The sequence below is a fragment of the Amblyomma maculatum genome, chromosome 10, assembly GCF_055883805.1.
Source record: "Amblyomma maculatum isolate TAMU_Amacu chromosome 10, ASM5588380v1, whole genome shotgun sequence".
In the NCBI taxonomy this organism is placed as follows: domain Eukaryota; kingdom Metazoa; phylum Arthropoda; class Arachnida; order Ixodida; family Ixodidae; genus Amblyomma; species Amblyomma maculatum.
Window position 1 is genome coordinate 92,842,200 of NC_139353.1, and position 16,480 is coordinate 92,858,679.

A 16,480-nucleotide genomic window follows, 5' to 3' on the forward strand; every position below is an offset into this window, starting at 1 on the left:
ACAGCTCGTCAAGGTTGACTCCAATCTTGGATTTGCCGGTCCCCCGGATGTGAATGCACGAAATGTTTCAACGTTCGTGTTTCCTGGTGTCAGCGCAAGATATTGTTCAAGACCGAGTTCGAGCCCCTAATTGGCTGGGGTGCACCCCCGTCATCGCAAGAGTTGAGTCTTCGAAGTAAACATATTTTCCTGTTTTCGCTGGGCGTCACTGACGGTGGCCTAAGGTTCGCTTGCTTCTTGGCCGGGTAAGACTGCCTTCTTATAGTTGGGGATCGGCAGGGCCGACATTAAATATCGCAGAGCTCCGCGAAACGCAAGCCCAACTGGCACTCTTGTAAAGGAAGGTAAGCGACGTGCATTTTATTGTATTCTAGCCGGACTCATTGGTTCGCCTCTAAAAATTGTATTGTCAAATTTATTGCGATGTTCCAGCCGTAAAACCTGAGGCAAAAGTTTTGCATAAAATTACTTAAATAGGATGGATACTTTGGCCCCTCTCGAACAGCGTTTGTGAACTAAGCTTTCCTAGGAGCCAACGAGCTCTAATACACAGCTGCTCGCTTGCTAGTTATTATTATCCTAGCTATGGTACGGGTTGCGAAGAGATTTTTTTATACACAAAACTATAGGTTACATACCTCAACACAAAACTACAGGTTACATACCTCATTGTGGCGCGTAGAAAAGAAATTATTTTGTGCTATAGATAACCGCAGTGTGGATCAAATATTTTTTATTGTATGCTATCTCAATTTACTTGGTCAAGCTGGCCTTTCTGTTCTCGTAAAAGTGACCCTTCATGTTTTCTCTATTTATTTCTAGACAATCGTAAACGCTGCGCAGGCCAAGAGCTGAGCGGTATTTATCCATCATGGGAAAATCAGCCTTGGTAATGCTTCTTCTAGCCACTGCCAGCGTCAGCAGCGCAGTGAATGACTATTCAAGACGGGTGAAATGTAAGTGAAATGTTACGAGAGTACAGCATGCATAACAAAGCTGTAACTTTCCTTTCTCTGTTGTACATTAGAAAGAGGAAAGAGGGGAGTTCTATACAAACTGAACTGGCGTAGGCCGTCGCAATGATGTAAATATTGCACAACGTAGCAATGGTAATGTTAGCCTTGTATTAACGTGACCTGACCTGAAACCTATTTTAAAGCAATATCTTCGTTCTTCTATATTTCCTGAAGGAATAGGACTATACTGCAGAATATGCTTCAGTGGATCTACACAGTGCGAATTACTAATAAATGCAGAGCGTACAACGCCCGAAACACAAAAGGAACACAAGCTCTTAGAATGGTTTTATAATTCTTTGTCCTTCATAGAAATCATGTCCTTTAACGTATTCTGGTCCTTTACAGCAGGCCTACTGCTCCACCTTGTCGACCCTGCCCCGCTGAGTGACTTTGGTACCGTCTTAGACAAACGGGAGACATTCTCAGATGCGCAGATCTATCGCTAACACTAGGACAGGCTCACAGCTGCAGTGAGAATGCAGCCATCTCAGAGATCCCATTAACCTGCTACGTGAAAAGACACCGTTGCACATAGCAGGAGAATTCCGATACTGAAAGCACATATCATCGATATGTGTGTGCGAAGTTTTACTTTGAAGATGAACGGTACTCCGTGGTAGATACGAAAAAGATCGGTTCCCCGTAAACAAAAGCAGCAAAAACAAAGAAGACACTGTGCTGCAATTATATCTAAAGGAAAAAGGGCGACTACGATGCACATCTGCATCCACTAATGCTGGCTTAAGAGGTTTTCAGACGAAGCTCATGGCATCGTATTTTTTCAGGCTTTGGAACTTAGAGGAAATTTATTCTTTCTCCTCGATTGCACTGTGTGATATCAGCAATCACTACCATATCAAAAAGCCAATTTCCTACATGTCTAGCTGCTCTGCCTGCGTTTGAAATATGTTAGCCTTAAATATAATGTATGGCTCTAGTGGTAAGTAAATATGCCAGTAAAGACTACAGAATGCATTAACAAAAGGGCTATGTCCTCGCTCATCTTCATCACCAGGTCGTACGACCCACTGGATCAGTGCCTGTAAAGCTTTGCTCATGGGCGCCATTTTTCGGTGTATACTGGTGCCGAGAAGAATGTGGATTGCAACATTAGTAACCAGTGCAAACTTGCGTACTACGACTGCATCCAACAATAAATTTCAGGCCTTGAAGAAAGTAAAACAAATTCTTGAGCAGGAGCAAGCACCATTCAGCGCAGAGCATTAGGCTTAACACTTTTGAGCAGCATTCTTTGAATATAAAAAATGACCGTTGAAGGCAGCATACAAACTTTATGTCCTAAAATTGCCGACAGCAGTAGGCGTTGGTGCATCTTCACCTTTAAGCAGTGCGTGAGAAAAATGCTTGTGAGAATAACCTGTATACGGAAATATTTCTCTCCTCATAAACAAAGTTTTATCTAAACTTATATGTGCTTTCTAGTAGAACGTCCACTATAGAACATAGCATAGCGGTTGATATATAAATATATATATTGTGAAAGAAGGCTAGGTTGAAACGGCAAGGTCATGACGGCAAGGCCAGCGATGCCTTCTCTAGCGTTTTAATCCGGTGACCAAACCCAGGCGCGTGCCGGAGCCGGCGCCGTGGGACGATGATGATGGTATCTACAAATGAAAGAGGAAGATGATGGCATGTACAAATTAAAGAACATCCACGGAAGGCTCACACAATCTTCCCGGGGGGTCGGAAGCGGCCAGCCTGGCCGCTCCTACCTAACCGATGCATCGCGGCGCACAAACGATTTCAGGCGAGACACCTGAACAATTTCAGTTCCACGGTGGCGTCGATCAGCTGGGGGATCAACAGGCGTCACTTTGTAGTTCACTGGAGAAGTTTGGCTTATGACCTCATAGGGACCTACGTAGCGGTGGTGGAATGTGTCACTAAGGCCAGGGCTGCGCAATGGTGTGTAAAGCAGTACTTCGTCACCAGGACGAAAAGAGACCACTCGATGTGTAGAATCATAGCGAGTTTTGCGGACTTCCTGGCACGCTGCCGTGTTGACGCGGGCAAGATGACGGCATCTGGCCACACGAGATAAAAGATGGGTAGGTACTGATGTGGAGTAGTCGGGCGTAGAGAAGAAGGAAGCGTCGAGAATTGTAGTGGGAGGACGGCCGTAAACAAGGAAAAATGGAGAGTAACCGGTAGTTCGCTGTACTGCTGTATTATAGGCGAATGTGACGAATGATAGAATAGTGTCCCAATATCGATGATCTGGTTTGATGTACATTGATATCATGTCCGACAAGGTGCGATGAAATCGCTCAGTCAGACTGTTAGTCTGGGGATGGTAGCTTGAGGTTGTCTTATGAAGGGTGGATGAGGCGTGAAGAACTTCGGCAACGACTTTCGATAAGAAAGCTATACCGCGGTCACTAAGGAGCACCTGAGGAGCGCCATGACGCAATACAATTGATCGCAAAAAGAAATTTGCTACTTCTTCAGCGGAACCAGTCGGTACAGGCGCTGTCTCAGCGTAGCGTGTAAGGTGGTCGACAGCTGTTATAATCCAATGGTTACCCCCATAGGAGAGAGGTAGGGGACCATATAAGTCGATGCCGACTACGTCGAATGGCGTGGTGGGACAAGGAAGAGGTTGTTGAAGGCCAGCGGGTGAAGAAGTCAGCCGTTTGCGACGTTGGCACAGAGGGCAGGATGCGACATATTTGGCAACGGTGGAAGATAAGCCAGGCCAAAAGAATCGTTTTCTCACGTGGTCGTAGGTTTTGTCAAAACCAAAGTGACCTGCAGTAGCGTCATCGTGGAGAGCCGCCAGTATACGTGGGCGAAGCACACGCGGCGCGACTGGGATCCAGCGAGTTCCATCAGGGCAATACACGTAGCGGAGTAAGATGCCATCTTCGAGCTTGAAATTGCGAAGCTGTCGGCGAAGCCTAGCATTGGGAGGGTCCGAAGCGCCGATAAGGCGGTCGATGATAGGACGGCAGTAGGCATCGGCTAATTGCTGTGAGCGGAGAGCGTGCTTGTTCTCAGAGTCGTCAAAACAAACGGGCAAAGAGATGGTCGGCTCTGCTCAGAAGTGGAAATGAATTGGGAAGAAAAACAGCAAGTGGATTCCGAAAGGGGACAGCGAGAGAGAGCGTCGGCGTCTTGGTGTTGGCGACCAGATTTATAAGTGACGTCGAAATGGTATTCTTGCAGGCGTAGAATCCAGCGGCCAAGTCGGCCTGTCAAGTTTTTGAGTGAAGACAACCAGCAAAGAGCATGGTGGTCGGTCACAACTGTGAAGTGCCGACCGTATAGGTAAGGGCGAAATTTTTGGACAGCCCAAACCACAGCAAGACACCCCTGCTCGGTAATGGTGTAGTTTTTCTCAGCTGGAGTGAGAGTCCGACTGGCAAAAGCAATCACTTACTCACGCGATGTTGCATCCCGCTGCAGAAGTACAGCGCCAAGACCGTGACAACTGGCATCGGTGTGCAGGACAGTTGGAGCGCTGTTACTGAAGTGGCCAAGAACAGGATCTGATGTGAGGGCGTGCTTGAGGTCATTAAAAGCAGTTTCGCACTGCTCAGTCCACACGAAAGGACTGCGTGCTTTTAGTAGCTCATGAAGTGGTGCAGCAATAGTTGCAAAATGCCTTATAAAACGCCGGAAATAGGACGCGAGGCCGAGAAAACTGCGCAAATCTGTAGTCCGTTGTGGACGAGCAAAGTTCAAGACCGCGATTATTTTTTCAGGATCAGGGCGAATGCCGTCATGGCTGACCAGATGTCCCAATATTCTAATTTCCTTCTGTGCAAAGTGGCACTTCTTGGCGTTGAGCTGAAGGCCTGCCGAAGCGAGACAGGTGAGGACTTCATTCAGGCGCGTGAGATGGTCATTAAAGGTTGCCGAAAAGATAACAATGTCGTGCAAGTAACACAAACAGGTTCTCCATTTTAGGCCACGAAGTACAGTGTCGATCATTCTTTCAAATGTCGCTGGTGCGTTACAAAGTCCCAAAGGCATAACGTTAAATTCGTAAAGGCCATCGGGTGTTGCGAAAGCGGTTTTTTCTTTGTCGTCCTTGTGCATAGGTATTTGCCAATAACCTGAGCGAAGGTCCAAGGTCGAGAAATATTCGGAGCCTTGGAGGGAGTCAAGGGCGTCATCAATTCGCGGCATCGGATATACATCTTTGCGGGTAATTTTGTTGAGTGCGCGGTAATCAACACAAAAGCGTACCGAGCCGTCTTTTTTTTTTAGCTAGCACTACTGGAGAGGACCATGGGCTTGTTGAAGGACGAATTATATTGCGATGGAGCATGTCATTTACATTTTCTTCCATTACTTTTCGTTCAGAGAGGGAAACCTATAAGGCCGTCGGCGAATGATATAGTTACCTTCAGTAATGATGCGCTGGTGCGCAACACTAGTCCGTCCCAGAGGTGTGAAAGTGGCATCAAAAATGGCTTGGTGGTGTCGAAGCAATGTCAGCAGTTCTTGGCGCTGGTTCGGCGGGAGTTTAGGATTAATAGTCTTTGCGAGAACAGAAAGAGAGACGTCTGTCGAAACACGTTGCTGAGGCGGAGGGGCGGTGAGCACCATCAGAGAAAAAGGTTGAACATCCACCATACAATTCAGAGAAGTTCCTTTTGGGGGCACGAGGGATTCACGTGAAGTGTTAGTGGCCACTACTGTCGCTGAGCCGTAGTGGAACCGGACAAGACTTGACGGGAAGGCGATGCCGCGTGGAAGATGACTATATGATGGTGCAATGAGTACGTCCCCGTCAGTGATGTGGTCAGAAACAACAGTAAGCAGTTTTTCGCACTGAGCAGGCAAAACAGTATCAGCGGCGGCAACGAGGGGATGATGTCGTTCAGAAAAGTCAGACGAAAAATCGCTGTCTGTCATATGGATAACACTGTCACCACAAGAAATTAACGCTGAAGCGGTTGACAAAAAATCCCATCCGAAAATCATGAGATGCGCACAAGGTGAGAGCACAGCAAACTGCACATGATGGCGGATGCCGTCGATAACAACTCGTACGGTGTACTTCGCTGAAGGGCGCAAAGGGACGTCATTGGCTCCACGGAGTTCAGGCACATCATATGGGGTTGTCACGTTTCGCAAACGGTAGCACAAATCAGCGTGAATGACAGAAATTGCAGCCCTGTATCAATCAAAGCTTCAACCGGTAAACCGTCAGCGATATAAGCAATCACGTTATACGGGCGATCAGGAGGACTTTTAGTAAGTTCGCAGAGTGCAGTTTGACCTCCGGAAACTGCAACACTTAGTTTTCCGGATGGCGGACAGGGAGAACGGTTGCGGGGCGGAGAGGGGAAACTGAGCGGCGGTATGGGGATGTGGACCGGCGTCGGGATACATGGTTCCCACGAGGCTCAGAGGAAGATACTGGAGATGGGGAGGATCGTCGAGGTGGGCTTGGAATAGACCGGCGTTGATAATATGAGGTTGAAGGCATGTCATATTTGAAGGTGTTGTAACCACGGCGCTCGTTCTGAAGGCGGCGACGACAGAAGCGGGATATATGTCCTCTAATACCACAGTAATAGCAGACTGGTCGGGGGGGACGCCAAGGTGCGTAATTGGGTTGTGTAGGTTGAGCCATCGCCATTGCATTGAGGTGATTGTATGTTGGTGCTGGTTGAGGCGGGGGAACCAAAGAAGGGGAGGATGCAGCGCCGTGCGCGTAGGTCGGCGCTGGGCGGTTTGCAGAAGGTTCGGATGTCATAGGGCGGCTGATGGTAGCTAACTCTTCTTTAATCATGTTACGGTGAACGGCGTCATTAGGAGGTGCGGAAGAATGGTAGCAGCCATGTCGACAGAACGGATTGAGGACTTGAAGCTCCTCGCGAATGATTGCTCGAATCATTGCCCGCAGATCAAGGTCAGCAGAGGTCGGACCAGTAGCGAAGCCGGGCTGTAATCGAGAGGACTGCAGCTGGTCGGGGCGTTGACAGGTCGTAATAATTGAATCAACACTTGAATGATTCTGGGTAACTAAGGTGTGATATGCCATAGCATTGATCTCTTTTAAGACGTGGTGCACACGTTCAGGTTCCGTCATGGTGGGGCTAATGCGCCGACAAAGGGCAAGAACAGCCTCTATGTAAGACGCATATGATTCATCGGGACCTTGAAGGCGGGAAGCGAGCTTGTTTCTCGCGATCTCTGTCCGAACTGCCGGGTGGGCAAAGTATTGCTGTTCGAAAGTGGTCCAGTTAGTAGTGTGGGGTTCGCGATTAATGAACCAGTTTCTGGCGACCTCAATTAGATATAACGAAACGTTGAGGAATTTTAAAGCATCGTCCCACCGGTTATAGGCACTGCAGCATTCATATGTGTCAAGCCAGTCATCCACGTCTTCGTCACGACGACCAGCGAACAGCGGTGGGTCGCTTTGACGTGTGGGCAGAGTCGGAGGCATCGGTGCAGCTGAGGTAGATTGTCCGGCCGGGTCGGGATTGCTCTCGGTGGATATGATTATGGTGGTAGTTGCCAAACGGCGACCGGAACGTAGCTCCAGCGAGAGGCAGCAAGGGGATCGAATTCGACCTCCACCACTTGTGAAAGAAGGCTTGGTTGAGACGGCAAGGCCAGCGATGCCTTGTCTAGCGTTTTAATCCGGTGACAAAACCCAGGCGCGTGCCGGCGCCACGCGGCGATGATGATGGTATGTACAAATGAAAGAGGAAGATCATGGCATGTACAAATTAAAGAACACCCACGGAAGGCTCACAATATATATATATATATATATATATATATATATATATATATATATATATATATATATATATATATATATATAATATATATATATATATATATATATATATATATATAGATATGACGGCTCATCTCTCCTTTACATGCACCAATTGGGAATTTTTTTACCGACGCATCTCAACTTACTCGATGTCATCGCTGGAATTGTTCCATGCCAAATGCCCCCGACAACGAAAGAAATCACCGCCTATTCTTCTGAAAAAGGGTGAAGTGAGAGAGTGTGTTGACGATTGCCTTTCCGCTAAATATTCTTCAGGACCAAGATGTCTTTATTACTTAGGCATTTTTGAAGCTCTGACGAATAGAAATTTGGTTGCAGAAAAAAATTTTAAATCAGTTGCGAGGCAAGATGCCCCGTGTGATACTGTCTTAAAATATTTCTCCGTTATCTCCTGAATTGATTTCATAAAATATATGGAATTACAAATTTGTCGCAATTTTTTCGCGAAAATATTTATTTTCTTATTTACTTATAAATATTGTGGTTTGAAATACAATACCATAGCCATAGGGTTGTCGTCAGACACGCAAAATACTTACTGTTTAAAAATAAACCTTATTATTACTGTGGTCGAAACAATCAGGTTGTTTAAACGAAACAGGTTTAAACAATTTTGTCTATATTGTGACACCCATATTGAGCCTTCAATATTTTGCTCATTCTTGATATTCAGGGCTATATCGGAAATTGAGGCCCTGCCGCCAAAACCGCTTGAGAAAGCTCATATGCAGACAAACCCCATACCATTTAATCAACACGTTGTTTTGCAAATAAATAGGAGAATTGAGAAGAAATCTATAACCAGCAGCAGTACGCTGGCAATACCAAACACGATTTCGCTGCAGAAAACGTACCTGACAGCGTGCAGTATTATTGTTGGCATATTTAGCCTGGGGCCAGTTTGTGCAAGTCATCAGTCGAAAAATAAAGAAGGCTGCAGAGAACGTACATTCCCGACGCTTTAAAATAATTTGTACGTTCAGTAGGTGAAGATTCGCGGCCTTTAGGAAACAAGGTCTGCCTGCAGTAAAAGGAGGTTGATTATTTTATTGACCAGGATTCTTCATAATAAGAAATGACAAATGAATGCTTGATCTTCTGTCATGAGAGTAACCATAATTTACTAGCTAAATATATATTTTTTTCATACATTCAACGTAAAGCGCAATGAATGCTGTCCGTGGAGCACTGAAAGGTGTGGCAACCAAAGCAAGGTAAAGAAGGTATTAGCCGTAGTCATAACAAAGAGAATTATTGTAATCCGAAGGCAGAGTTGAAAAATAGAAGAAACAAATTGAAGTACTTTCGAAATTTCCTATTGGAATCGCAGTTCATCCACTTCGAACCACTTATGTTTACAACACTTTATGCTGAAATCCTATAGTACTGGAACATGTAAGCAAGTCCGTTTAATAAACGCGCATGAGTGCCTAGATGGCCTTATATTTTATCACACTAACGTTTCAAGTATTGAAACGTTGCCCATGAAGATGAACTATCGTGAATTGAAGGTGAGAAGCGTGCTAAAAATTAATTTTATTGGGTGTATCGCCTCGTATAAGTAATTGCAAATAACTTATTGCGCGAGAATTATTATGCTGTGAAATGCAAGATGAACTGTGCCTTCGCGTAAAGCAGAAATAAAAAAAAGGTTCAAACCGATTTTTTGCTGATTTAAGTGAACGTTCCTACCCTCAAATGATTTACTGAATTTAATATGACTCTTGGGGGGGTACTTTTGCATTGAGGTGAGCAGCGCACCCTCTAACCTTAGCTTCGTGAAGGGCACATGTGCGTATGCGGAGCATAATACAGACATTACTACACTTTTGTAGGGCCAGCGTATCCGCTAGTGGAGCGTAGTGTTAGAAAGGAGTTATAGCTCGCCGGATATGTCGTCGGGCCGAAGGGATAAGATCGGGGTGGTTTGCTTCGATATCCCAGACGTGCCTGAGCGCGCTTGTGGACGCTCACACGCTGTGTATGGCTCCGCTAGAGAGGCCTTCCAAGCGAGCATAAAAATTGCCCCGTATACTCACTGGCCGTCTCCGCACTCTGCATATGCGCAGTGGCGTCTCTGCACATCCGCTCCGCTGGCCGTGAAAATCTTCAACTGAAACTTTCTAATATTAGGCGGTAGAACTTATATAGACTCGATTACACTTGTCTGGAGTGGTCCGAAGGACGCTCCGCATTGCAACTGCGACGTCTGGCGGCAGTTAGCGAGTTTTATATGTTTTGGCCGATAGCTTCACAAGCTTGTGCTCTGCGGTATTCACGGCCGGTCGGAACGCATGCTGACATGATTGGCAGGTCACGATATAAAGTATTAGTATTATGAAGTAGTATCAGGAAGGCGTCCAAAGGACGGTGCTATGCGACGGCTTTTTGGCGTCTTCAAAACGGCGGCAATCTCTTATGATTGTATTATTGTGTGGCAGTCTTTGTACACAATAAATTCAATGCATCGTCAGCGATACCCTTCAAGACATGACCAACTTTATCTGACTTGGCAAAACAACATTGGCAAGCAGAGGGTGGGGTCCCAGCGATTATATGTACCGACACGTTCGTGCTTAAGTGTCCATTCTTCCACGTCCGTAGTTTGGGAATCAATAAAACAAACAGAATCAAGCAAGTGGGTGAGGTTGACCGATGGTAAGCAACCCGTCGGTTCGCGGACGGTATCCTGAGGGTACATCGGGCAGGAAATCAGGTGTCCGCTGCAGAGTTCCATCGTGCGGATGCAGACGCCGGGATCAACGGCCGCACCTCCACAAATACGTTACGTGAAGAGTGGTTATAATTAAAGTAAATTCACAACAGAATTATAACTGGCATAGCAGCCAGCAGCACCACGGAACCAGACCCACTTCGTCGTCTCTGCATCCCGCGAGGCAAGGGCAGGAAACACTTCATCCTCGTTGTCTTGTAACAATATTTTCATTTATTAAAATGATGAACGAACTGCATAAATGAAGTATTCTAAATCATTATCTCTTATTGCATCTTGATTAACGCACGATTTAAATTTTTTTATTTGAGGCCCTTCTTACTTCGCTAATATTCCAAAGAGCGCTTACGCCATCAAAAATTTTTATACAGAAAAATACTTCAAGAAGAAAGACCTATATTCAGAATTGCCAACAAGTGCAATTTTTCACACAAGAATTCGCGAATGTCACTTTTGTAATCCTAAAGGCCTAAATGCTAAGAATCAAATAACTTTAAAGCAAACAAATTTTAGGCGCGCAAGAGGAGAATCCAGAATATAGCCTCCATAACTACGATTATTCTAATAAATTTCCCAGCTACCAGAACGTGATATCGATCTGACCGCAAAATGCGGGACCTACTTTTAGAAACTGCTGCTAGAAAAAGTGTTTCGCTTTAAAGCGGCTAATCAGCTTTAAACAAATTTGAATAAAATAAACACTAACAACCATTTGGACTTGCCAAAGTCAGTAAAGATTGAAAATAATTCGGTAGCTTTTTGTCTATGCCCAGATATGATATTCATGTCGCAAATACTTCCTTCGTGCACCTATCATTAGAGTAAAACTCTATTCAATCAAGTTCAAAATAAAAAATATTGCTGTAGAAATTCGTTTAAGATAGCTGCATCGTTGTCTTTCTAAATAAATAAACTGGCTACATACTTTATCCGCCCAACAAATACGCCTTCCAATGTATTATTGATCGTCTGAGTTTTCATCGTATCCACTGTACATTATTTCCTGCAATAGTGATCGTCTCCACGATGATAAGAAGGCAAGCTGGATAAGGTTTCGAGTGCTGTTTACGTGTGCTTGTTTTTTACCTGTCTAGTTCCTTGTGCCTCCGATGTCGACTACACCGAAAGCATCAACGCTTTCCTGCGGAAGATGCCAAATGACGTATCCGAGCCACCTTACCTGACCGAGGAAATCATGGGCTTCAGAATTTCCATGCCGGCGATGACCGGGCTTGGGAGCCTGTGGGCCTACCGACCCTACAACACATTCTGTGTCGACAATGAGACATTCCTTGAAACAACTGTGTTCGCCGACGAACCCTTGACCCTGAGCGTGAATTGGAGCAGCTGCACTGGCAGTAGAGGAAGCCTGGGAACCAAGGTATGCATTTTGTATTTAGCGCTACGTCCATTGCTCGAGAGGAAAACATCGAATTTAATGACGTAGCAATACCACTCTCTGTCAGGAGTTGACTAAATGTCTCCCGCAGAGAGATTGTTGCCGCCAGTGTAACACGAAACAGTGGAATAAGAAAAGAGCAACGCTGCGACGAGCGCGGCTTCATGTATTCGTAGCGGCCTCTATTTTTGGCGGTTCAAATTAGCATGTCGGTGGAGTACCGTAAAACGGCCAGGCCCATAGAAAGGGAAAACAAAAAGGTGCACTTTTCTTTATATGTTTCCAGCATCAGACAACTCCGAGTGGCCTAGTTTTTCATCGCCGAGGAACTTATACTGCTCCCACAGCTTATTCGCAGCGCTGTTTAAGCGGCCTCCTCACCACCACTAATGCCTTAAATTATTTTACTCTCATTGGACAAGTTTAAACGATAAGATTAAAATAAGGTTAAGTGACATTGGTGTTTACGTCTATTCTACTATCGCTGTGTCGTATGTAAGGACGCAGACCGATCTCACAGAATGTCATGTATATGTCTTGCGCGGGCGGGCTAACAGTGGCCAAAGTCTTTTCATTTCAATGCTTACTAGAATCCATGCTTCACTCTAGAATTAATCCCTTGTGTGTGAGCGCAAGGTAAAAGCTTAGCGATGAGATTTATTTGTGCCTATATGCAATGCGCGGGATATAAAAATGGCCATGAGACGAATACATTAATTACCCTCAAGAATTTGCCGTTGGTCTTGAGTTGCTCAAACTGAATTACAACCTCCCAAAGTAAACACAAGTGGGTTGCGTTTGCACATTTATCACAACTGGGCCTGTGCACGTTAAATCGTGGAAATGTAATGTCTGTGAGTAGAAATAATGTCCTCATTTCATCTCTTGCATTAAAGGGTATACGCTACACAAAAAACGTCGATGCGATCGTCGGCATTCTAGAAAACAATCAGCGAAATTACCCTTGTAGTTACTAGCTGGCAGCTGACATGGCCGGACACTGATTCTTCAAGGGCTTGTGCTCGCTACCGAAAGCGCATAATACCAGAGAGTTATGAGGAACTACCAACTCGTTTTGCTCCTTTCAGGTGGGAAGGTGGAATAACACTCAACCTTACAGTATTGTCGAATGCCAGCATGCTAGACCTAAGTTGTGGACTACTACTGATAGGTGAATGAGGTGGCAGCTTAATCGCTCAGCGCTACCATGACATGACTTGATAGCGGAACTAAAGTGTCTTCCATTATTTTTTTCTCTAGATTTTATTTCGCCCTTTTAGCAAAGAAGGGCAAAACGCCCGAACGTTTTCTTCATACTTTGCGTACCACGTGACTTCAAATAAGCTTCATAAATGTAACCAAAGTCTATAGAAGCAATCGTTGAATAAGATACCTCGTTTATTCTTGGGCACTGAAGGTTATAGTTGCACTATTGTTATGAGGGGCGTCGAAGCGATTGTCCTAAAAAAAACACGAACCTCACCTCATTGCCTCGACAACACTCGGCGCGTTAGGGCTGTTACGCTTCAAGAGGTAAATACACTGATCACTGAATCCGAAATAGGGTCTTATCTTCTCTGAGTGTCCACAGTGAAACAGCAACAACAGACTGCATGCATTAATGGCGCGCGTCCGCGCAGCAGGGCTGTGAACTAGATCCTATTCGTGCATATACTTTTCTCCTCATTCGTCGGATCTCGTTCTGAAGGGTATGAGCCATTACTCAGGAGGATATAAGTGATTTATGACCAATCATTTTAGCTTCTCGTAAGGTCGGTTCAATATCAGCTAAACAAAGCAGTGTTACAATATGAGGCAACATATTTGCCAAATTAAACGTAGCCGATGCTGCTCTACGATCAGTAGCGTGGATTGCTGCACATGTTGATTGGTAATGCTTATCACACTTAGCTGGACATCTTTTGTCCTGCCCTGCGTATGTCTTGCTGGTCCCACAATTGTAAGCAATACTTAAAGCTTGCCGGGCAGCTTGCAGCGTTGTAAAGTACGCCCAGTGTCCCATTTATATTTGCAACAGAATACGTGGATAATTTTGCGTAATATGAGCTTCTTCACTGAATTCAAAAGGTGTTCTATAAATAATAACTACACGACACATTTCCATTCACGTTCACCGGTAAACAGATAAGAAGCCCATGCCTGGCCCGAGTAAACTTGCTTTGGCTCGATGCACAAAAATTGGCCGCACATAAAGGATCAAGCACTGCATCGACCAAACGAGGTTCAGTTTGAATGCAATTGAAACAAGCTGCTAGGTTAACTTCATTTTCGACTTGTATAGAGCTATAGTAAAGGTGTTATTGTGGCTAAAGGGTTTTAGTCCCGCCATCAACCAAATGTTTTCTAATGCCCTATTTTACCCATGTGCTTGTAAAGGCCCCTGTATTCCTATTTCTACAGTAACTGCCCGGTCCATTCTCGTATTAAATCATCATTGCGTACGAACGAAATGTAACCTCTCAATTGATCATCAAGGGTATTACAGTATTACTCAAATACACGTCGCGGTGCTTTTGCACCTTCACCACACAAACAGAGGAAAAGTGTGGGTACTGACATTGGGTTTTAACGGTGTAGAAAAACCCCTCGTATCGTAGAACGTACTTTAGCTGCTACTGTGAGTTCTACAGCCGCTGGTGAAAACTGGTCTTCGTGTACAAGCATCGCATATATCATCCGGCTTGTCTCCAGACGCCTAGCAATATATTGTGACAAAGGGTCACTCATATATCTTTGATTTACTCTGAATTCTAGGCTATCTCACTCATATATCTTTGATTTACTCTGAATTCTAGGCTATCAGTCAGGCTTCTTACTCACGCATACGTTTTCGTTGTTTTTTCCAGATTGCTGCTGAAAAGCTGCGGCTGTACTTTGTGTCAAAGCCAACACCAGAGGAACCCACAAGAGTTATTCTGTACAACCTCGGAGGGGAGAGCCTCGAAGAAGCGCGACTATTCATCGAAGGCGCGCCAAGTGCATTCCGTAAATTTGTGGACGTCATTAGCGTTGTGGCCATGCCGCACATTGAACTCTTTTGGAGGCGATTCATTAGAGTGGGCGTCCTGAACTTGCTCAGTACCTTGAAAATTATTTAATACGCCGGAACCACTGCAGATGCTCTTCTGGTATCGATAATCGCGTTGCAAGGCTAAAACAGTTTTTATAAATCGCTGTGGCGTTGGCTTTCTATTTATATTCATGTATAATTGTCCTCTCCTTTTCTCTCAAGGCTTGTTAAATACGTATACTATACTGTGCATTCTGATGTTCATAGTAATCAATAAAAGCATACTGCATTTCACTTGCGTTTGCCCAATAGACCACAATCATCCAGATCTGGTGGGCGCGTTTTTTGTTTTTTTTTTACAGAACCATAGCCTGAAACCAGCAATCATATTTTATCATAGACTTTCATCCTTTTACACAATGTTGACATCAGAGCAGCATTTGTATTAATATTGCTACGACTTATTAAGCGAAGGGTGTGCAGTAAAAATATTACCTATTCCACCCTAATAATATTTTTGAGCAGTGTGAAATGCTGCAACATCGCAACAGTGCGCAATGTTCGCGAAATTCGCTTCTGTTTTCTACACACAGCAGCCCTCACAATAAGTATGCGTTGTGACTGATCTGTGCATGGGGTTCTTAGTTTCAAAGAGACAGCGTAAAATTTCAATATTTCTGAAGCATTAAATGTTCACCCACATGCAGAATGCTGAAAAGCAATGCTCCCTAACTGTACCATCTACTTACAGGTCGCATACTCAGCTTCAATGCTCGTGAAATTTCAATGAAAGGAATCATATTTTGATGACATCCTTAAAGCGCACTATTTGTTCTGTTTAATGTTAGATAATACTTGGACGTGCCCTACTGCCATTGGTATAAAATATGTCGCACATCGCATACCAATGGTTCCTAATGTGGTAAAACACCAGTTACACTAAGCTATCTACCAAAAAGCAAAAATATATTCCAAAATTTGCGTTTATTGTTTAATTTCCTGGAGATAATATTTGAAGACACTGTGTACTCCCGGTGATGACTATAAGTATAATTCCATATTCCAGTATATTTTAGCTCTTGGAAGGCAGTAATGAGGGATCATTCGCAGTTTAGTCCAAAAGTGATATTTTAGTGGAAGCTCCGCTTTGGGCAGCCAGAGGCGACAGGTCTGTTGTCTCATTTCTTCTGTCAGAGTAGCTGGCTCGGACGACTGAATAACATTTGAGGATATTCCATGGCATTATAACGGCAGATATCTTTATTATTTATATATAATGCAGCCTATAGGCCCCTCAATGTCTATAAACTGCAACTACATCCATTGTACAATTTTCCTTGGTCTGCTCTGAAAACGAGTGTAAATATAAATGACGCAGATGGAGCCCCAGCTATAGTTGAAGCGTGCTACCGTCGACAGCGTGCTACAAAAAAGGATTGCGGTCTGCATACCTCCGATATATGTGGCCCGTTTAATGCAGTTGATTTATTGACTATTTTATTCT

General features: G+C 44.6%; 1 protein-coding gene across 2 annotated transcripts; it reads left to right on the forward strand.

Moving 5' to 3' along the window:
• The first annotated feature begins 208 nt into the window (after positions 1-208).
• LOC146177029 (uncharacterized) lies at positions 209-15,270 on the forward strand. 2 transcript variants are annotated; one of them, XM_084583062.1, is made up of 4 exons: positions 209-344; positions 823-956; positions 11,641-11,927; positions 14,813-15,270. In XM_084583062.1, the coding sequence occupies exons 2-4, from the start codon at positions 872-874 to the stop codon at positions 15,062-15,064; spliced, it is 624 nt and encodes a 207-aa protein (XP_084439188.1). In that variant the 5' UTR covers positions 209-344; positions 823-871; the 3' UTR covers positions 15,065-15,270. The 2 variants fall into 2 exon arrangements, with proteins under 2 accessions (XP_084439188.1, XP_084439189.1); XM_084583063.1 differs by having other exon boundaries at positions 226-245.
• Positions 15,271-16,480: the final 1,210 nt, after the last annotated feature.

Bases quoted from the DNA above. Each gene is read 5' to 3' on its own strand.
- LOC146177029 (XM_084583062.1), top strand. From the start codon at position 872: ATGGGAAAATCAGCCTTGGTAATGCTTCTTCTAGCCACTGCCAGCGTC. The intron at 957-11,640 runs GTAAGTGAAATG...TTACCTGTCTAG, and splicing joins CTATTCAAGACGGGTGAAAT to TTCCTTGTGCCTCCGATGTC. The intron at 11,928-14,812 runs GTATGCATTTTG...TGTTTTTTCCAG, and splicing joins GAGGAAGCCTGGGAACCAAG to ATTGCTGCTGAAAAGCTGCG.